This window comes from Ambystoma mexicanum, chromosome 7q (assembly GCF_040938575.1).
Source record: "Ambystoma mexicanum isolate Mex_15411 chromosome 7q, UKY_AmexF1_1, whole genome shotgun sequence".
Lineage (NCBI taxonomy): Eukaryota > Metazoa > Chordata > Amphibia > Caudata > Ambystomatidae > Ambystoma > Ambystoma mexicanum.
Genome location: NC_090941.1, coordinates 487,827,271 through 487,850,516, shown reverse-complemented (window position 1 = coordinate 487,850,516; position 23,246 = coordinate 487,827,271). Strand labels below are relative to the sequence as shown.

Below are 23,246 nucleotides of genomic sequence, written 5' to 3'. Positions count from 1 at the left end.
ACTTTAAAAACTGTATCGTGGGGGAGGGGTCTTGAATCCCTGGGGCAACTCTTCGAGGGGGACCAGCCTCGCTCCTTCGAACAATGCAAAGCAACCTTTCCTCTAAAAGAATCAGATGGGTTTTCCTATATGCAATTGCGACACTGGAGCTCCCATCCCCAAACCAGTCAAGCAGCACTACAAGCCCCTAGCCCTCTTGAACTTACTCTAAAGGGATTGCTACTTCAAGGAAGAATTTCCACGCTCTACAAATTACTGCAGGAGGATGTTCTCACCATGAGGGCCCCCTACATGGCACAGTGGGAGGCAGACTTCGGGCACCCCTTAAATGATCCAAAATGGGGGGCTATTTGGTCAATAACCCATTCCTCCTCTTTCTGTATCACTAATTGGGAATGCACCCATAAACTGCTGCTGCATTGGTACTACCCTCCACTCCGCCTACATCACTTCAACGGGGTTCTGGATCCCCAATGCTGCCGCCGATGTGGACAACCGGGTCGTACCTCTATACGTGGTGGTCCTGCCCGAATGTAAAAGTTTTGCGCGCAATGCATCGTCGCAATAAAAGACATTACTCAGGTGGTGATCCCCATGGAGCCGGAACCCATTCTACTAGGAGCCCCAATACCGGGGTCTAGCCTAGATCTGGGAGCACAGCCAAACTTTTGACAGTTCCTACTGGCTGGGAAAATTACAATTGCTCGTACCTGGAAGACAATCGAAGGCCCTTCAATGACACTTTGGTGGGGATCAAAATCTGGCCCATACTGATCCCAGAGGTGGTCACGGTGCTAAAGCTGGCCTTGTATATCGCTTTGCAAACATATGGGCGCCATTCCTAGACTACGACCGAAAGTATCCGCCGATGACCCACAAGCCCCAGCTGGCCAGGGGGCGGGGTCCTCCAAGTGGCTGGCGATCCGCCTGTGGCTGTATCCATACTGACAGACTGGGAGGAGAGTTGACCCAGGGAGGGAGGGGCAGGAGTGGGGAAAAGGATGGAGCAATGAGACTTCCAAACTCTGCTGGCTCGGGGGTTACCACATTGCTTTGAGATATGTTTGTACTATGTTCAACTGTGCTCCAGTTTTAAAAAAAACATGTTTAAGAAAATTAGAAGGCCAGAGACACTATAATATCAGCCAGGTAAACCCCCATTAGAGATACCCTCATTCGTCAGGGTTCACAGGCTGCGAGAAGTAGCCAACTTCCAGTTCCTCCCAATCAAAGAAGAGATGTCAGAGTACTTACCACCATGAAGCCCATCTCCTGCTCCGAGAACACAATCCCCCCCGAAAATACTGGACATGTAAGCTAAGGAGACCTTTCCACAGTATTGACAAGAATAGCAAATGCATAATTTAAAGAGGGATCGGTGCCCAAGAGCATTAAAGCAGTAACCATCACCCCCTCAAAGAAACACGGGTTGGATCCCAAAGACTCTGAAAATTTGCACCCAATTACGAACTGCAACTTCCTGCTGAAAATCTTGGACAAAATAGCCACTGTACAACTACAGAAGTATGTGGAAGCCAATCTTATCCTGCATGACCAACAATCGGGCTTTCGTACTGCACGGAGACTGCCATGTTGGACCTGCAGACCCACATGCTCAGCGTTCTAGATAAAGGCAATACAGTGCTCCTAATGCTCCTGGATCAGAGTGCCGCATTTGATCTAGTAGACCACCAACTGCTCAACTCGTTCTAGATAAAGCGGCTGGCTGCTCTAAGGAAGCAACAGCACGGCTTGCATCATTCCTAGCCGATCGAGAAGCAAAAGACCACGGGGGGGGGGGGGGGAATGTGTGGGGGCTTATTTTCCAAGACAGACAGCACATATAAGGTTTGGGGTACCACAAGGGGCTGGCTTATCCCCTCCTCCTTTTTAACCTATACATGAGATGCATTTGCGTACTACTGGAAAGTGTTGGAGCATTTATTTTTTTTTTTTTACAAACTACGCCGATACCCAGTTGGTGGTGGAGTTGGATGACTATTATCTCAAGGATAGCGCCAAAATCTCACTTTACAATATCATCGAGAACTGGATGAAGGGCAAGCCTTAATGGTAAAAAGACGGAGTAGATGATCTTTGGCACCCGTTAAGCCCGAGCTAAATTAGGGCCCGACTACGAGGCCTATTACATAAAGGACACCCGCATTCAGGTGTTAGAGCAGGTAACAACTTGGGAGTAGAGGTGCAGGTTCAATACTTGCATAAGAACAACTCTCATCACCTCTGCTTACTCAGATCCATTCACCCGTTTTTGATTGAGAAGAACAGTGCCACGATTGCAAGGGCTACCATATTATCACGTTTAGATTACAGAAACTCATGCTCTGGGCCAGTTAGAACTGCCTGGTCATGGAGAATAATGCAGTGCGAATAATCAAAGGTAAGAAGAAAAGTGAACACATCTCCACTGACAGGAAAGCATTGCACTGGCTGAAGATAAAAGATCTGATTCAATTTAAATCCTTGACTCTAGTGCATAGGTGTCTGTATGGCACAGCTCCGGAATACCTAAAGAAAAAGATCTCACGATATACTCCCAATCGATCACAGAGCAGGAGGCGCAAGGCAGAATCACAGTGCCTTCTCAAAGAAAGGCAACCAGGGTGGGCAGTGCATTCCCCCGTAATATCAGCAAAGAGCAGGAACAACTTGCCCTTGGCTCTCCGACTTGAACCAAGTTACAAGGCCTTTAGAAAGGGCCTCAAAACACATTTTTAAATAAAGGTTACCCAGCAATAGGACAGTCAGATTGTTAAGTCTTTATGTAGTATTCATGTTTTACGTTATGCGCCACAATGCCTGCGGGCCTTCCGCGCTTTATACGCGCATAAATAAATAGAAAAAAAACTGGAAGTGGCTGCAGACGTCCTTCGGATCTTCAGCTCCAGTAGTCGACGGATTCGGCTCCAGGACTCTCGTGAAAAGCAAAAGGTTTGAGGGTCCATAAAAAATGTAAGGAAAGGTGCTGTAAATAAAAACCTTTTCTAACAGGACCCAAAGGGTCCCCCCCTTCCCTGGTAAAATGTGTTAACAGATCAAATAAAAAAGGGCAGCTCACGGAGCACCCAGAATCACTGCGCAACAGCGCCCCCCCTTGCACACAAAGGGGGGGCGCTGTTGCGCTCGTGCAAGACGGCCACCTGAAGGATAGTCTCCGCAGCCTGAGTCCTCTTCCAGACGTTATCCTGATTCCATGGGTGCATGTTTTCAACACTAAAAAGCGGGGTACATGACGGATGGTGCCGGTACCGGGTTGGTGCTTTCCTGGAACCGTGCTGAGCCTGGCTTTCGGTTACACTGTGCCCCCGCCGGAGTGTATTGCAGCAGTCACTGAGCCCGCTCTGCTCATCTAGTTGAGCTGCAGGCCACGTCGTGCCCGCTCGCCCGGGTCCTCTGCTGTTGGCGGGGCAACCCTATTGGCATCGACTCTGCAGGCACTAATCTGGAGGGTGGGTTGCCTGGAGCCCGGCCCTGCCTTTCACCAACTCCACTGTCCCTCCAGCTACATACTGAAGGGGCCTGACCCAAAGCTGTGCGTGCTGTGGTACCTGCCCAGAGGGACTCGCTGCCGTGGAGCAGACCTCCAGAGCCCCGCAGCGAGACCATACCTGGTCGGGTCTGTACCCCTGCTCCAGACAGACCGGCACTGACTGCTCTGTGGGGGAGTTTTGAGCAGTTTGGACGCCGTATCCGTTGGAGTAGACGACCCCTGCTGGCTCACGGGACCGGGGCCCTGTCTACTTTGATTCCATATTGGAAGTACTTGAGCCCTGGTCCACCCTTAATTGGCCACCTGTCTGTCCCCTCCGGCGCTGCACTAACCCCGATGTGATAAGGCGGTCGTGGGTGCCTGGGGGACAGATGCACCCTGGTGCTGGACTGCTGGGAGGCAATGTATGAGACGGCCCTCTGTGGCGTGTGATGGCGATTCCCACGACTCTCGGCCCACCTGCCGTCTGCTGGGAACGGGGTGCAACAGTGCGGGCTCTGGTGTGGTCTTCTCTGGGGGCTCTAATCTTTCCTTTGACTTCCGTGTGCTGATATCCCCAGTGTCTCTTGGGGGTGCTGAGTTTGCCTGATCTTGCTCGGAGCAGCGTTGTTGCTACTACCCCCCCCATTGGAGCAGCCCCCATTGGAATAGAACATAGAGATCATCTTGTCGCCATGACCTGTGCCGCCTGCCCTCCTCCTGGTGGCGGCTGTATCCGGTGGGGGTCTTTACTGTGTGCCTTGGTTTCACAGACGCACTGCCCTTGCTTCAGCTGCAGGACATCTGCTTACGCTTACACCTGTGGCGCCTGTGTGCTTCCTTCAACAAAGTTTATGATGGTCAGTAGTTCACGCTGCAGCGCCCACCTGAGCCTTGTGCTGGCTAGCAGGCTACAGGGCTACCTCCCCATTTGGTTTAGTTGTGGTGCAGTCCAGTGGGCGGTAGGCACAGTTACCTCGTGGGGTCGCCCCCTGGCTTCCCCAGTCTGTCACACTTTGTACGTTTTTGCTCACAGCCTGTCATCCATCGGCAGCTACATGCTTCCTGGAGTGGTGTGGCAGCTTGTTGACCTGATTGAGTGGGATCTGGAGGCCGCCTGATACAACCTCTTCACTGGTCTCGGCCTTAGCCCAGCTGACGTGTCAGTCCTCTCCTGACACTTCCACGTGCTGGGTTGGCCCACCCAGACTGTACACTAGCAAATTTGAGGGGGCAGTACTCGCAGTAGCTCCTGAGATCATTTACAAAGCCACTTTGTTAGGGAGAATTCTCAAAAATGTGCAAATTTCCATCCACCTTGGAGGCCCCCAGCAACTTTGCTGGATTTTGAAGACTTTTTTAACCTGGAGAGAGGGAGACCCTTTTTCCCCAGTCTCATGTTTTTTTAATGTGAATTTTTACCTCCGTTTCTTTCGCTTATGGAGTCTGACAAACTCCATAGGCATCATCTTTTACATTGTGTCACACAGCACCTTCAGTGCAGTGACACAGGGAAGTCTGAGATTTCCCAAGGTTTAAACACCTTCTCTGGGATAATCTGTTTCCCAGAACAGTAAAGTGAAATTAACTTTACTTAGTAGTGAACTGGCTAGACCCCAGCGCATCCTACTTTAAAATAGAGTGCTGGAGGGGTTACTTAGTATCCCCTCTGTCTAACTGCTCATGTAACATTTTTATGTTACCATTTCCTCACAGAATGGCTGTTGGCAGTGGTTTTGTTCCGAACTACCATGGTTTGCATTTACCGCAGCTGTTCGCAGTTCCAGTAACGCTAACCGCGGGAGCCATCTTTTTCAAAATAGCGCAGAGCCATCTTTGACAAAATGGTCCCCAGTCTTTTTTCGCCATGTCTTTGTGGAAAGTTCCTTCTACAGAGTTTGTCTACGTGCCAAACCAGGTTTGGTCTCTTTGTTCATTTTGCCTTTGGCGGGCTTCAGGAGTGAAACCCGCCTCTGGCTCCAGAGTATCTGGGGTGGGCAGGAAGTGAGAGGTGCCCGAAACTCCATGTGCTTAGTCTCCCAGGAGACCCAAATACACTCTGTGGTGATTGACTGGCTGACTCTCTGGCAAGGACAGCCACCCTGCTGGGTGAGTGACCGCTAGGCTGGAATGAATGGGAGAGAACTGAATAAAAGGTGAGTCTTTAGGCTTGGAAGGCCGAGTCGACCACTGGACGAAGGAACCAAAGAAGAGCTTGAAGAGGAAGCCTGCTGCAACTCCTGGACCGTTGGTTTGCCTGGTAAAACCCTGCTGCAGTGCCAGCTTGCCAAGTTCGCATCGACAGAGAAGCCCCTGCAAGGAAGACTTCTCCCTTTGAGTTGGCAGGACCAATCAACTCCAAAGTAAGCCACCACGACACCCATCTAGGAGCTGGTTGAATTTCCTCAGAGTTGCTGCAGGAAACCGTATAGCCAAGGAGAGGGACACCAGATTGTGTCTTACTTTTAAGCTGGCCTAAAGCTTTTGGAAGATCCTCCGGACTCCCACGAAGCAAGACTGACCAAGCCTGAGCCCCCTAGGCAGAGTGGGACCCCAGAAGGAAGGACAGTCCACCTTGATAGCCAGGAACTGCGTTGTTGCCATTTGCGGTAACAAACGCGAAACAGCCACTGAAAGTGAAATTTGCCGTTTGTGGGTTTTGACAGTCCCAGTGCATTGCAGGAGTCCCCAGACATCCTCCCTCTTGTCCCCACGACTGAGGCCCAGGAACAGTGAGATCTGCAAAGCTGCACAGGAACAGAAGTCATATGCTGCATTTTTTCTTCTTTACCAAGGTACTGTAAAACAAGTCTAAGAACTTACCTCTTACTGTAGAAGTGCTTGTAGCTTCTACAACTCACAAGTCTAATCAGCTTGTGGCCCTACATTTGATTCTTCTTTTCATCAAAGACTCCTAAGAACTTGTGCAAAGACTTTTCCATTTACTTACCAGAAGTGCTTTATCGTATCCAAGACTTTTGCCCATTGACTTTGGCTTAGCCTATTGAATTGAGTAACTCTTCAAGTGAACTCTAGAAGTATCTGCACTGCTTAAGAAATGTGTGGTCCCTTGTGTTTTAATAACCTTGGCCTTTTACCGACTTTTAAAGAGAGTATTCTGAATGCCAACAGTAAGATATTAATGTCCGCAGCACCCTTGTTACTTAAGTCACCTGTGGGTGTAGGTTGCGTCTGTGGGCCATCCCAAAAGGGTCTTGTCTGATTCAGAAACTCAGTGTACAGTATGGAATGATATTTGTGTTACTATTCCATTGCTCCTTTCTGAAGCAGGCTTTATAACTGACTGATACATTAATAACTGTTTATGCAAGAAATCTTGCATGTAAGAGTTTATTTGAATACCTTTAACTGTGAATCTTTGTGCAACTCCACTACTGCTCACATTTCCCCTCTTGAGATAAGCCTGGCTGCTCAACACGCTACCAAAACTGTGTAGTACAAACTTATACCAAAGGTTGGGTTGCCTACACCTGTAGTCAGTTGTTCCATAGAGAGTTTGCTTTACTTTTGTTCAACTAAAAACCTTCACAAGGCTAAGCTCCACTAGAAAAGCAATTGTAACATGCCAGATATGGATAACTTCAGACAGGAAGCCCTGATCATTTTAACAATAGAGCAACTGAAAGAAGTGTACAGTTAGGTCTCTCCCTATTAAAAGGAAAGAAAAATGTAATTGCAAGATTGTTGAATAATCAAAGTCTGGGTAGTGGGCCTGTCACACCTACTATCATAGGAAATGTGGAAAATGATGGATGATATTTCAGAGTCCAAGCTGAAAACAAACATCAGGACATCAAACTAAGGGAAATGGAATTACAACATGCTCTTAAAATGAAGACATTGTCTCTTGAAAATGTTTCTATCCCAGAGTCTTCTAGGTCTTCCAGTCCAGAGAGAACTTGCATGCCTAAAAAAGCAGTGAGTATGTGATGTGAAACATGATAATTTGGATTGGTTGGGTGCTTTTGAATAGAACTATGGGATTCAGGGTTTCACAGGGAATCGGTTGATTCCTTGGCTTTTATCTAGGTTCCCCCAGGTTGCAACTGATGCTGTAATGGAGGTGGGGGAACTTGAAAGTTTGGAGTATGAAAATGTGAAGCTAGCTTTGATAGCTAGATTTGGGAAAAGTCCTTCCCAGTACCTTAAGTTGTTAAGGAACCCACAAAATACTGATGCTACCCCCTTGGGCTACCTGGGTGTGTGAATGTTTGAAAAACTTAGATAGTTGGGTTAAGGGTTAGAGTGAACTCTCTTGAAAGAACGAGAAATCTGTTTTTGTTTGAATCTATTTTTGATGCCTGCTCTCCTGAGCTGAGACAGCACTTGGCTGACTCAAAAGAGATTGAGCCCAAGAAGCTAGCAAAAGCTGCTGACTTGTGGGTTGCCAAAAGGGCTATTCAAGGATTCTAGGGCCACTCATAAAAAGGATGAGGAGAAGCAGCACAAGAAAGATGACAATTCTAAAACCTCCCATCCAAAAGAGGGCCACAAACATAAGAAGGGTAAGCCACGTGGGAAACCAGGTCAGTCCAGTGAAATCGCCCAAGGTCAGCAGAAGCCCCCCATTTGTCAAAATATTTGGAAAATGTTATGCTTGTGGGTCTGACCATGTGAAAGGGGATCCCAAATGCAAGTGTAAACCTTCAGGGTTCCACGTTGCCTCCTTAGCCTTCACCCATGAGGGAGAAATACACATGGCAAGTGGAAACTTTCAACTATTGGCTGAAGACCCCATTAGAGTCTCTGCCAGTGTTTTAGTGTCCATGGGTTTGTGGGAACTGCAGAATGCAGAGGTTTATAACTATACCAGATAACACAAAATACTACTACAAAGACAGTGTACATGTACATGGTCAAGAGACTCCTGCCATTAGACACACTGGGGACAGCATCACAGTGGTGGATGAAAACTTTTTCAAACCTGAGGCTGTTGCTAAGGCACCCAAAAGGTCCCACTAAGTTTGCTGGAGGCCCTATGCAGATGGTTCCAATACGACTAGCTCTCATCCAGTGCAACAACATGACTAAGAATAGTGTTTAGTGTACAAAGTGAGGTGCCTGGGAGAGTCCTTTTGGGGAATGACTTAAACACTCTTGGAGCTGTATCGAGCACAGCCACGCCTCCCAGTAAAAGGAAGCAGGTGCAGACTAGGAAGGCCAGAGAGCTCACTTTAAATGACTCAGTGGGTTGTTACAGAGGACTCCATAACACCCAGTCCACAGGGCTCGTCAGGGTGGAAGATGAAGACAATCGAACAATATGAAGTAGAAGAAATGAGGAGCGCTGAGTTCTCAAAGCAAACATGTTTGCGGAAAAAAAACAGAACTGAGGCTCTGGGCGCGCTACTTATAACATCCAATGTCACTCAGAGGCCTTTGAGGGACACCGACCCAATGCCATCGACGCAAGGAGGCCATCTGCTGAAATAATTTCCGAAGTAGCACAGCTGTGGACATTACATGTCAGAAGAGGACAATTCATTCGAAATTACAATTCTCCCTAACAAGAGTTAGGACAAGACGGTGTCCGTCATACCAACCAATCTCCCTACTCAATGCGGACGTGAAAATACTGGCGCAAGTTTTGGAGAAGAGGTTGAAGGGGGCAATTCTGTCCCTGGTCCACAGTGCGCAGGTCGGCTTGATCAGAGGGCGCCAGGGCTCAGATAATATCCGGAAGACAATTAACCTCTCACTGGACTCTGAGAAGGCCTTTGATAGGGTTGAGTGGAAGTATATGGCCATCCACTTAGAAAAAAAATGGGAGTAGGGGAAAACATCCTGAAATGGGTTGGAGCACTATACAGGGCTGTGTGTGCTCGGGTTCAGGTTAACTGGGAATTATCAGCATTGTTTCAGTTAACCCGAGGCACGAGCCAGGGGTGCCCTTTATCTCCCTTATTGTATGCGCCAACGATGGAGCCCCTGGCAATAGTAATAACATCACCAGGGAATACAGGTATTCTAAGAGGAAAAGTTGAGTTTAAAATGTCCCTATTCGCAGATAACATATTGGGGTACCTTGCAGATGCACCATCCTCGCTTCCCTAATTTTCGCTCATTGATACATTCAGGGCCTTCGCTGGGTTGCGAATTAACAAAACTAAGTCATTACTAATGCCAATTAGTATTACAGACCCAGGCCTAGACCACAGGAACCGTGTGCTAGGGGGAAAAGTAGAGAAAGCAGCGAATAAGTACCTGGGGGTCCAGCTTGCCAGAAACCTATCGACACTTGCGGCAGTCAACTTTGAGCCTCTTCTGGTGGCCATAAACAATTTGAACCTGTGGGGCACTGACATTATCCTGGTATAGGCAAGTGACAGCGGTGAAAATGAACATTCTCCCACGACTTCTGTACCTGTTCATAGCCCTACCAACAAGGATCCCAGAGGGGTTCTTCAGGGACCTTCAGTATAGCATGCAGAGGTTTGTCTGGCAAAACAAGAACCTGAGAAGCAAAATCTCTACCCTCCCAAGGGATGAAGGGGGGAAGGGGGGAATCTGGGTTTTGCTTTATATTATAAGGCTGCCCAACTGTGAGTGATCCTGGAACATAGTGGACATATATTTGGAAGACATGGACACACCCGCCAAGGTGAGGAACTTACTCTGGGCTCCTTGTAGGGATATACCAAATAGGCTCCGGGAGCAACCGTGCTTGGGAGTGCTATGGTCTCTGTGGAGGGAAGGAAAGCACACAGATCACATCTTCTTGGCCTTCCCCAATGTCCTTGGTTTGGGGCCCAGAGATGATTGGGGAACATGTGCTTTCGCAACACACAAGCATGGTCTGAGAAGGGATTGGAGCGGGTGGGACAGTTGAGGATGAGGCATTCTTTGAATATCGGGCGGTCGCAGTGGTGCTTGGTAGGGATAAGATCTCTATATTGGAGTATCTATGGCTGAAGGGAATCCTTACCAACCATAAATGGGGTGGCAAACTGAAACGCCCACTCACGCCATTTGAAAAGGTACTTGACACCTTGGAGAGGAAGAAGGGAATCCTGTTCACAATCTATAAGTTTCTGATTACAACTGATAATGATAGGCTTTCCAAAAATATCAGACTGAGTTAGAGGGTGAGGAAATCTCAGATGAGGTCTGTGGTAAGGTTTACAAAATGATGTCCCACAGGAACTTTTTCACAGCAGCCATGGAACACAACTTCAGTGTTGCAAGGGTGGCCCAGAGACCATTTGAAGATCTCCTGAATGTTCGCAAGGGCTTCTCCGCTTTGCCCGAGGGTGTGTGGTCTGGAATGACCTAGAGTGCAAATTTGGTGGCATAGTCCGCAAGTCAAATTGTACTGGAGGGACCTACTGGGATGGATGTCTGAGGTTATTGACTAGGTCCTCCCGCTAGACCCACTACAAATGCTACTGGCCCCCTCCGCCCATCCCGAGGGATTGCGACACTTCTAGATATCCGAGAATGTGGGAAGCGATGTTTAGGGCGGGTAGGGTGGAGTTGGCACAGAAATGGAATATTGTGGCACTACCCAACAAGCACAATTGGTTACAGAAACAGGTGTATTTGATGGACAAGTTGACAGCAATTGTAAAGGATCAACTGTGTTCAGAGAGGAATGGGACCCAATGATGCATAACTGGGGATGGATGTGCACTAGAGGGATCAGGTGGGTCCAGCAATACCAATGTTTGGTAGGATGTGTGGGTTGGGGAAGGGAAGGGGTGTAAGGTAACATTTGAATGCAGTACCCACTGGGAACACTACAAACTACTATGACTACAGGTATAGGCAATCCAATCTTTGGAATAAGCTTGTACTACACAGTTTTGGTAGCGTGTTGAGCAGCCAAGCTTTCAAGAGGCGAAATGTGAGCTGTAGTGGAGTTAAAGATTCACAGTTACAGGTATTCAAATAAACTCTCACACTCAAGGTTTCTTGCATAAACAATTAATAAATGCATCAGTCAGTTATAAAGCCTTCTTCAGAAGGGAGAAATGGAATATTTAGACACAAATATACTTCAATACTGTACACTCAGTTTCTGAATCAGACAAGGCCCTTTTGGGATTGCCCACAGACAACCTACACCGACATGTGACTTCAGTAACAAGGGTGCTGGGGACATTAATATCTTACTGTTGGCATTCAGAACACTTAAAAAGTTGGTAAAAGGCAAAGGTTATTGGAACACAAGAAATTACTAATATTCATAAGCAGGGCAAATACTTTCAGATAGCACTTCCAAGAGTCACTCAATTCAATAGGCTAAGCCAAAGTCAACGGGCAAAAAAGTCTTTGTATAGGATGCAGCACTTCAGGTAAGTAAATGGAAAAGTATTTGCACAAGTTCTTAGAAGTCTTTGATAAAAAAGAAGTATGTAGGGCCACAAGATCATTAAACTTGTGATTTGCAGAAGTTACAAGCACTTCCACAGTAAGAGGCAAGTTCTCTTAGATTGGTTTTACAGTACATTGGTAAAGAAGAAAAAGATGCAGCTGAAGACTTCTGTTCCTGTGCAGCTCTGCAGATCTCACTGTTCCTGGGCCTCAGTCGTGGGGACAAGAGGGAAGACGCCGGGGGGTCTCCTGCACTGGCACTGTCAAAGTGGCTGTTTTGCATTACAGCTCCTTGCGGTACAGCAAATAGCAATAAGCGCGGTTCCTGGCTGTCAACGTGGACTTTCCTCACATCTGAGGTCCTGCACTCGACTGAGGGGCAGTCGGGCTTGGTCAGTCCTGCTTCGTGGGAGTCGGGAGGATTTTCCAAAAGCTTTAGGCTTAGCTTACAAGCGACGCACACAATCTGGTGTCCCTCTCCCTTGCTCTACGGTTTCTTGCAGCAACTCTGAGAAAATTCAACCAGCTCCGAGATGGGTGTCCAGGTGGCTTACTTGGGAGTCGATATTGGTCCCATCAACTGAAAGGGAGAAGTCGTCCTTGCAGGGCTTCTCTGTCGATGCAAACTTGGCAAATAGTCACTGCAGTAGGGCTTCACCGGGCAAACCAATGGTCCAGGTGTTGCAGCAGGCATCCTCTTCAAGCTCTTCTTCGGTTCCTTCGTCCAGTGGTCGACTGCCTTCCAAGCCGAAAGACTAACCCTTTGATTCAGTTCTCTCCCATTCATTGCAGCTTAGCTGTCACTCTCACAGCAGGGTTGCTGTCCTTGCCGGAAAGTCAGCCAGCCAATCACCACACAGTGCATTTGGGTCTCCTAGGAGACCAAGCACAGGGAGTTTCAGGCATCTCCCCAACTTCCTGCCTACTACCCCAGTCACCCTGGAGCCAGAGGCGAGTTTCACTCCTTAAGTCCACCAAAGGCGAATGAACAAAGACCAAACCTGGTTTGGCGCGCAGAGAAAAACTTGAGAAGGACCATTACACAAAGAAATGGGGGAAAAAAGACCAGGGAGCATTTTAGCAAAGGAGGCTCAGCGCCATTTTGAAAAACATGGCTCCCGCGATTTACGTCACCGGAGCTGCGAACAGTTCGCGGTAGGGGTAAATCCTGGTAGTTCATTGCAAAATCACTGCCACCAGCCATTATGAGAGGAAAGGGTAACATAAATGCTACATGAGTAACTAGACACAGATGATACCATGTAACCCCTACAGCACTTTATTGTAAGAAAGAGGGTGTGCTGGGTGTAGAATTTTACAGGACTAAGAAGATATTTAAACCTTGCGAAATCTGGAAGACTACCCTGTGGCAGTGCACTGAAGGTGCGGTGTGACAATTGTAAAAGATGATGCCTATGGAGTTGGCTAGACTGCATAACCAAAGAGAAACAGTGTATAAAATCAAATTAAAATACATGAGTGGGAAAAAGGGTCACACTCTCCAGGTTAAAAAATCAAGTCCTCAAAATCCAGCAAAATTGCTGGGGGTCTCTAAGGTGGAGGGAATTAACACATTTTTGAGAATTCTCCCCAACGGGGATAACCGAGTGAAACTAGAAACATGTACGGGGGACAGAACTCGAGATCAGTAGGCCCTAGGCACAGGAGAAGATGGACTGCTGCCCGAAGGCCAAATTAACTCAAGCCTAGATCTGCTGCGGAGCCAGATTAAGATTAATGTTCTCAGCGTTGAAATGGAGACCATGGGCCGTTATGAGGTTGCAGCATGGAATCACCTGTTGGGGAGGGGAGAGGGTGTTGAATTTGAAGACCCACTATGCTTTGTTGTGTCATGTAAAACTGTTGCCTTCAATACAAATTAAAGTTTTAAAGTCAGAACAGGTTTAAAAACAGCAAAAAGAATGGGGGTTCATACGAACTATGGAGGGAAAGTTTCAAAAAGAGAAAATCTTACCGTCATCAACGGGCTGCTCTCTTGGCTCCCAAGAATATCTGAAGAATGGCAGTAGGAGTCTTCTTATCCAAAATCCCAGCTGGGAGCAAGTCCAAGCCCACCAATGGTAAGGATCTGCACCAAACAGTTTTCACGTCTGCTCCAGTAGCATACTTTCTGGCACCAGTGATGTGGACTGGGACTAGACAGTCCAAGACCCCTTCCTGGCTGCCACACAAACTCAATAGCCTGTGAAAGAGGAAGCTTTTCTGGGCAAGAAAATATAAGTTACTCACCGTAGTGACTAACTTACTTAGTCCATAGTCCCCTTTCCTCCATACTGCATGGCCGAGATTACAACTGATTGTAGCCCCACGGCGGAGAGGAGACCCTCCTTAAGCAAATAGGTTCCCGAGAACCGCTTGTCGGAAAGCCGCTTCCGATCTAGAGCCGGCATCCAAACAGTAATGCTTGCAGAAAGCCGAGGGAGAGGCCCAAGTGGCCGCCCTGCTTATGACTTGCCAAGGGACATGGCGCTGGTATGCAATGGCCGTTGCCTCGGCCCTGACTGCGTGGGCATGCATATTAGCTGGGAGTGGCTTGTGCTGGTCCTCTTTCACTTCCTTGATGGCCGAGACCATCAAGCGAGATATGGAGGCCTTAGAGGCCTGGCCTCGAGCCTTTGAAAGTGACAGAGCGTCAGACTTGCGGAAGCCCCTGGTCCTGTCCAAGTAGAATTTAAGTAGCACGCCTGACATATAGGCAGTGTAGCACTCTGTGCCTCATCCTTGGGATCGTGAAAGAACGTAGGAAGGACTATTTCTTCTTTCAAGTGAAATGCAGATGGAACCTTGGGCAGAAATGCCTGGCGAGTCCGCAGGACTACCTTGTCCTTGTGAAAGGTGGTATATGGTTCAGAGGCGACCAACGCCTGGATCTCGTTGACTCTGCGAGCCGAGGTACTACCAACTAGTAAGGCCGTCTTGATGGTGACCAGCTGAATGTCGGACGCCATTGGCTCAAATGGTTTGTGCACCCCGGCGCCCAAGACTATGTTAAGGTCCCAAACGGGGTGTGGTATCTTGACGGGCAGGTAGAGCCTCGCAAAACCAGTCAGATGTTTGACTTTAGGGTTGGAGGAGGAAAAGATGCCTTCCTCAGAGTTCATGTAAGCCCCAATGGCTGCAAGGTATGTGAGGCAGGTGTTCACCTGTACACCCGAATGAGCGAGGTGCGCCGAAAAAGAGCATGGCGTCAAATTGCAGGCCAAGGGGTCGATTCCCCTGGAGTCTCCCCAGTGGCAGAATCTGGTCCATTTGCTTTTGTACTGGGCCCTGGTGGCCTTGCTCCTGTACGATCTCCAGATTGGCCTGTGAAAGCCTAAGGTGCCGAAATGTTTCCTGCTCAGGTACCACGCTGTGAGGGCTAGTTTCTCTGGCGTGGGGTGGGGTGGATGATTCTGCCCCCCTGCTGTGCCAGATGTGCTGGGCCCGTCGGAAGGTGTATCGGGGACACCTCAGGCCGATTAGTTCCGAAAACCATGGCCTGGCTGGCCACCATGGAGCTATTAGAATGATGAGAAGTCGGTGAGACTCCTTGATCTTGCAAATTATCCTGTGGATCAGGGGAGTTAGGGGAAAGGCGCAAGCCTTCATGCCGTTCCACTGGAGGTGAAATGCATCACCCAGAGTGTGGTCCGGCTGCCTGGACCTGCATTCCTGGAAGCCCCGGAACCCTCCATATGTACGACCCTTTTCTGGCCCCGACCCTGCCAGGATGCGACCTGGGGGCACTTCTTGTTGTGCCAGGTGGCAAAGAGATCCACTTGGGGATGACCCCACCTGTTGAAGATCTCCTGAATAACGAGGTTGTTTAGCTGCCACTCGTAATTGACCGCTCCCAGCCTGCTGAGCCTGTCCTCCTCCAGGTATGATTTCCCCCAGGAGGTGGACTGCCGAGAGGTAAATGTCGGTTTCCAGGTTCCATACACACATGCTGATCGCCAGCCTGCACAGAGGAGGGGATCTGGTGCCTCCCTGCTTGTTGACGTAGTACATGCTGGTCGAGTTGTCTGTCTGGATGAGGACCACCTTGCCCTTGGGAAGGGGTAGGAACGCTCCGAGTGCTAGCCAGATGGTGTTCAGCTCCAGCCAGTTGATGTGGTATTCCTGCTCTTGTCGAGTCCAGGTGCCGTGGACCGAGAGATCGTCCATGGTGGCTATCAAGCCCTCGAGTGAGGAGTCTGGTGATGGTGGACTGCGGAGAGGGCGGTCGAAAGGGCTTGCCCGTCCGTAGGTTGCAGTCCATGGACCACCAAGTTAGGTCCGGGTGGAGAGATGGAGGAACGATTCCATGAGGTAGTGAAGTGCAGCTGAATCCTCCTCAGTCTCGTGTGCTGCACGGTTAACAGGACCGCTGCCAGTAGACCCAGGAGATGTTGGTACCACCATGCAGAGGTCCCCTCTCTGCTGAGGAAGTGGGCGGTGGCCCTCTTGATGGCCGAGATTTTGACAGGAAAAACCTCTCGAAGCACGTGTCCCAAATGAGTCCCAGGAATGTCAAGTCTGCGTAGGGTGCAGCTGTGACTTATTGAGGAAGTCCAGAATTTCCCGCCATAACCGTTGGTTGGTGGCAGCCAGCATGGCATCTGCATTGGCCTGACGCAGGTCCAAGGAGGCGGAGTAGATCTTCTTGCCATACGCCTCCAAAATCTTCTCCTTGCCTCGCAGCGCTGCAGAGGAGGCGGCTGACGACAACTGAGGCTTGGAGTTTAGTGATGCTGCAGCGATCAGCGAGGAGTGTGGCTGAGGATGGGTCGAAAGCAAGATTATATACCCCCTCTATCTGCCTGTACATCGGTTTGCAGTGGAATCCCCATGTTGGCAGAGGGGCGTCTAGTGAGGACTTAGCCAGAAACCCCCTCTGCCGTCTGTTCGACCTCAGGTTGGGCGAGGCCCAGGTACTCCGCCAGGCCAGCAAGACATTCATGGACGGCCCCGGCTGAGGATGACGTGTCCGGATCCTCCTCCACGTCCATATCCTGCGGATCCGGAGGATCTTGTGGAGGAGGGGTAGATGACGCCAGAGGCCAGTGGCAGAGGCGGCGGAGGTTGCGGAGTTGTCTATGAGCCGGAGGAGGCAGCTGCACTGGGACGTGGGGGCCAGATGGAGGCATCTGTGGTGCCTCTAGCATGGCGGGGAGGATCTGAGGAGACCTCATGAGGCTGAGAAACTTCTTGAACAGCACCTTCTGACTGGCCAAAGAGGTGGCAGGGGGTACCAACGGGGTAGCGGGGGGCTGCTGGGGCCGCTACATACTCTGTTCATATGAACGCAAAGGAAAGTTGCCTTGCACAAATGAAGGGTAGCCTGTAAGCCACGTACCTGGTTGAAGACAGTCCCACCTTGACACTCTTTCTTTGCCGAATTCGTGGAATGGCATTGGACGGGCACCCCTTTCTGGCGCGATGGCCATTCTGTCGAGCTGCCTACCACGTGTCTGCGACGTGTTGCTCAGCCAGCTGGGTCCGGCCTCGTCCAAGACTCTTGCGTGTGGATCACGAGGCCTACCCTGTTCCTCGGGCCGCGGCCCAGTAGGTACGACACCCTCAACCCCGGGGGTCGGTAGAGCTGCGTTTAGGCACCCCCCTCTGACGTATTGCCAGTATTAGGGCATAGCCCCTCAGGCGTACTGCCGGTATTAGGGTATAGCCCCTCGGCCATTGTGCCCGTAAAAGGACATAGCCCCTCAGGTGTAGACCCAGTACAAGAACCTTCTCGTCCCTCGACACTGCGCCTGGGAGGATCAGAGGACCACTAGACCCGAAGGCCGCTAGCTGTAGCAACCTCCGGCACATGCCGGTAGAATGACCTGGCCGGTCCCTCCCGGGCGGGAGAGTCCCTGGGCAGGAGTCTCCCTTGCAGGGTGCGCTGGAAAATATTGGCCCTACCTTGGGTCTGGTTGGATGCTTCACGAAGTTTGAGATCCTCTGGAAGAGCTCCCTCCACCTGGCTAGTCTGTTCTTCAGCGCCTTCGAGGACAGCGAGTCACACGCCGAACATGATTGCCAACCGTGGTCTGGGCCAAGGCAACGTAGGCAGAGGGCGTGGGGGATCTGAAGTTGGGAAGAGCCATTTGCAGGATGGACACCTGCTGAACCCTGCAGAAGTCGGCATGCGCCGGGGAGGAGCGTGACGCCCGAGGACTGAGTACCTGAATGATAGATAAGACAAAAAAGAGAAGAAATATCTGCACGTGGAATTACATGGCCAAAACCAAATCCAGGAGCGCTGGTGAATTCGGCCCGTTCCAGTCGACGCGGAAGAGGGGATTGGTGTGGCGCCTGAGGGTGGAGTCAGGGCAGCGCATACTCCCAGGGCCGTGTCTCTAAATTTAAAGGGGAAAGGAGGTTTTTTTTCTGGTGAAAAAGGTTCCGTCTCCCGTCCCAGGACGTAAGAGTATTGTAAGTAAATCTGCTCTATGTACAGCACTTTGGCGAAGCACTACATAAATAAAGAATTCATAAAATCATTAGCCATGTTTAAGCGAATGTACACATCAAAACAGTAAAAATATAACTGCTGCCACCAGCTTGTCTTTAGGCACATATAAAAGTAAACAAACATCCCATGTGTAAAAAGATAGGGTGCTACAAAAGTATTCCCACTGCACTAAGATGTTGTGTGCAATTTAAAAATACATGAATTCAAAAAGGGAAACAAAGTAGTGATAGTCTGGCAGAAAGTCATGAGAGGATCAAAAACAAAGCAAAAATAATGGGGTTCCATAGAAAACTATGGAGGGAAAGTTAAAAAAAGAAAATCTTTCCCAACACTGGGCAATCTACTAAAGGAGCCTTTGACCGGTGCCACAAAAAGGAATCCGAGCACACCACTGGAACAGTTAGAGTCCAGAATATTATACTAAATGTGACAAACAAAACTCAATTACCTTATTGATCTTTTCTTTTGGATGGGTCAGAAGATTTGGGAAATGAGCCAGAACATCACAGTTCAACACCACTTGAGTTTGTTCATCTGTACCAGTCACTATGTTCCCCACGGCTCTCAGTGCTGCAGTCTGCAATTAAGAACAACCAATACCACTTTAGTATGTATGTAGTATGTACAGAACGTATGCCGTTCACATTATGGCACAAATAAAATGTTGGCAGACCATCAGCAAGCATTTGTAGCTTAAAGGGCCAAATCTTATCAATGTACAAGACACTATAATATGGTTTTGGTGTCTGCACTTACCCAAAGCAATTTCTTTGTGTTGTAAATTGTAATAAGGTTTAGAATGTAGGAGAACCACAATGCTCCTGTTAAAAGAGCGTGTTTGGGAGGATAAAAACATTAAAACCAATTGAGTAAATGTGTAATTATTTATTGACCTGTAGACTAGCAAGTTACCAGCGGTAACTTGTTCTTCGAATGGATTGCGTCCTTCAATGTATTCCTCATCTTTAGATAAGACTCCCAAAGCAGTGTAAGGTTTGGAGGCGGGAGTAAGAATTTTGAAATCAAATAATTCTCAGGTTGTGTCATGGGTAGAATGGAGAACCGCGTTTCCAAATCCTACTTCCTAGTTTGAAGCAGAGTGCAGGCAGTAGCGTTTTGTGAAGGCATGAATGGTAGACCAGGTGGCAGCCGCACATGTGTCATTGATCAGCACCTCCCTATACAAGGCAGAAGACGTAGCCATTCCCCTTGTGGAGTGAGTCCACAGGCTTTCTGGGGGATCCTTTCATGCAAGCCTGTAACCTTTTGTGATGCATAGGTTTATCCATCTAGATAATGTTTTAGTGACCGCCAGACCCAATTTGTGTTAGATGTACCCTGCAAAAAAGTCATCTTGTCTCATTTTAGTCATTCGTGATATGTAAAAACTAAGTGCCCTTCTAGGGTCTAATCTGTCTAGTCTTTCCTCCTCCTTGCTAGGATGTGGAGGTGGATAAAAAGTTGGCAGAACAATCTTTTGAGAGATGTGAAAGTCCAATACTATTTTCGGAAGAAAAGTAGTCTTAACCCTCAGAACAACTGTCCTTATAAAAGGTTGTAAACAGTGGTTTATTTGATAAGGCTTGTAACTCGCTCACCCTGCGGGCAGATGTCAAAGCGACTAATAAGATAGTCTTAAAAGTCAAGTATCAATGGACCCGAGTGAAGCGGCTCAAAGGGAGTGCACATAAGAAACTTCAGTACTAGATTAAAATCCCAAACTGGGACCAGAAATGGGACTGGAGGAACACATTTGTGAGCCCTTTTAAAAACTGAACAATCAGTGGCATCTTGAAATATGAGATTTCTTCTGACATGCGCTTAAAGGTGGAAAGTGCTGGCAAGTACCCCTTGATGGTGCCAATCTGGAGCCCCAAATTAGCTAGATGCAATAAGAAAAACACCATAGGTCCATCGCAGTTAAAGGGATCCACACTCTTCTTTCTGCACCAGCTGCAGAACTTGTTCCAACGGCAGCAATAGAGATTTTGTTGCCAGCCTTCAAGCCAAAAACAAAATCTCCATTACGTCTTCTGGGAGTTCCCAATCATATCTCAACCGCTCAGAAACCATGCATGAAGACTGAGTGTCTTTACCTCTGGATGGAGAACCCAACCCTCCTCTCACGAGAGAAGGCTCTCTCTTCGTGGAAGACGCATTGGAGGGTAGATGGGCATGTCCAGAAGGTCTGGCTACCACATCCACGTGGCCCAATCCGGAGCAACTAGGATCGTGGATTTCCAAAACTTCCACCACCTCCTGATGACTAGAGGAATGACAGGGAATAGAGGAAACGCATACAGGAGTGGAACCTCCCAGTCCACTACAAACACGTCCCCTAGACACCTCTTGGGGGAAATTGCCTGGAGCACAACTGCTCGTATTTCCGGTTGACACTGGTTGCAAACAATCAACTTTCGGGGTTCTCCAAAGGGTGAAGATCTCTTGAAGGACTTGCTAAAATAGCTCCCACTCATGGGAGATGCTGTTCTGCCTCCTCAGAACGTCCGCTGATGTGATCTCCTCGGGCCAGGTGTACTGCTGATCGAGGGATTCCTTCTTGAATTGCCCAGAACTAGAGCTGCATTTCCTCTCTGCACAGTGGTAGTGACCCTACACCACCTCTTGTTGAGGTAGTACATGGTCACTGTTGTCGGTCATTATCAGGACATTCTTTCCCTGTACAGAGGGCAGAAAGGAATTCAGCGCTAGCCCAATTGCCCTCAGCTCCAAAAGATTGATGTGTAGTTTGTACTCTGATGGAGAGCAATGACCGCCGAGTGTTAGATTGTTGGTGTGTCCATAACTACTGTTATCTCCGGCAATGGTTGCCAAGAAGTTTCTCCCTTCAGAATTTTGTCCTTGCAGACCCACCACAGGAGATCCTTTGTGACCCTGCACGGAACCTGAAGCAGATCTGACATCTTGCCTGAACTGAGTCCACTATGTCCCGATAGGCCATTGGGGGGGGGGGGGGGGGGGCAGGGTCGGGGGGGGGGGGTGAATCTCATTCTCAGGCGAGGCTCTGGCACCAGTTAAATGCAGGATGCCATGCGGCCGAGCAACCTCAAAAAGTCGAAGGCCGGAAGACTTTGGGCACTCTGAAACTTGGTAACCATTTGCCAAATGTGCTGAGTCCTCACCTCAGATGGAGAAGCTTCCCCCATCTTTCCCCTCCCACCTCCTGGAATGTGGGGGCAGTCACCCTTGGCTACTGTTTCTAACGCCTATGCATCTGAAGTAATACCCTGACATTCTTGCAGACGCTGCGAGTCTGCCTTCCGCCGGGGTCATGTGGGTTAAGGTTTTGAGGCGGCTGAGCGTAAAGCAGCTGTTGCTTGGGCGGGCTTGGCACCTCCTCCCCCAACCACCACAAGGTAACTTTCTTTGGCCCCTTTGACCGGCCAGTCCTCTCGCTCTACCAAAGAGGGGTACTAATGAAAGGACCAACCGATCCAAGCTGGTCCACTGGAGTGTGACGGTTGTGGCCGACTGATGGCGGCACCAAGTGATTTGGCTGCTGCCTTCGCTGTCTGCAGCTTCTCCAGGATCTCGTCAGCCTTGCTGCCAAACAGCAGAGTGCTGTCCAAGTGCATGCTGGAGTGTGGCTTGCACGTCTGGTGCAAATCCAGACCTCCTAAACCAGAGTCCAAACCGGACCGGAGAGACTCACACAATGCTTCCTTTCCGTCTCATAACAATCAGGAAGCCGCCTCTTCTCCCTACGGAATGTATTCAGCTGCCATGTAGATACAGTCCCACAAGGTGAACGAGAAGTGGCATTGACTGATTTTAATGCCATTTTCCCGGCTGAGAACACCCTTTTCACCATTGCGTCGAAACGCTTATAGTCTCTATACGGCGGTATAATTGGGTATGCAGATTGCTTTGATGTAGAAGCTGCTGCCTGGACCACCAAGCTTTCCGATGTTGGATGTCTTGATAAATACTCTGCATCACTACTTGAATGCCTGTATTTTTTGGTGCAAATTTTATTGACAGCTGGACTGGTTTCTGGCACCTCCCAATTTGACTTAACTCTCTTTTGCAGGGCAATGTGAACAGGTAAAAACAGAGTACTTTTGTGGCTCCTTATCCAAGAGGTCAGTCAGATCATCTTGTTCAAAGGAAGGGGCTTTCCTGCTCCATCCCAAAAACTCAATTATTTTGACATAACTGTCTATAGGAAGCATCTGCATGTTCTGCTGGATCTGGCTTGCCAAATGCCAGCTCTGGCGATGTATCAATGCCACTTGATGTCTGTACATTTTCATAAAGGTCCTTCATTCTGGATTCCTCTAAAATGAGGGTCTCAGGAAAAATCAGTGTTCCTTACTTGAGCCCGAAGGGCGGTGTATCCTGGTCGGATGGCTCTTGTTCTTCAAATATTGAAGATAAGGATTTAAAGAAATCCTTTTAGGGGGTGGCTTGAAGGCTTTTTCAATTTCCATCGGTGGAATCGAGGGCTTCGATGCTGCCGAGTTCTTTTGCATCACAGGCTTTGACGCTATCTGCGGCAAGGGGGTCCTTGACAAACCCAACCCATTATTCCGACTTAATTGGGCAGGCTATTTTACGTTCCGGCGAGGAGTCAGAAGATGTGGAAGGAGATCTATGGCCCCTTTTTCCATCCTTCTCAATGAAGATGAGGAATGGTGTGAACCACTTCAGGAACGTTTCTTTGACCTCTTCCTCTGTGGAGTGTCGCCTCGAAGAGCGCCTTTTCGACTGTCTAAGGGGATTTCATATGGGGCCTACCCACTGCCAACTTCCCCTTCCACGCCGTCCTGTGCTCGACACCAAGATACCAGACAGATGTGGATCTGTTATCGACATCTTGGTGCCGTAATCATGACTCTTCTTAAACCCGGTCTTTGGGGACGTTGACGTCGAAGGTCATTTGCTAGAGTGTCGCAATTTTGTGAGGAAACTGAAACTGTACGGCAATCTTCAAAGCATAAGCCA

General features: G+C 49.0%; 1 protein-coding gene across 1 annotated transcript in view; it reads right to left on the bottom strand.

Annotated features, from left to right (window-relative positions):
- KPNA3 (karyopherin subunit alpha 3) overlaps positions 1 to 23,246 on the bottom strand; it is a 1,475,105-nt gene that overhangs the window by 547,926 nt on the left and 903,933 nt on the right. The window contains exon 12 of the mRNA XM_069640670.1: positions 18,730 to 18,858. Within this exon, the coding sequence (XP_069496771.1) occupies positions 18,730 to 18,858 (129 nt within the window). The remainder of the gene's footprint in view (positions 1 to 18,729; positions 18,859 to 23,246) is intronic.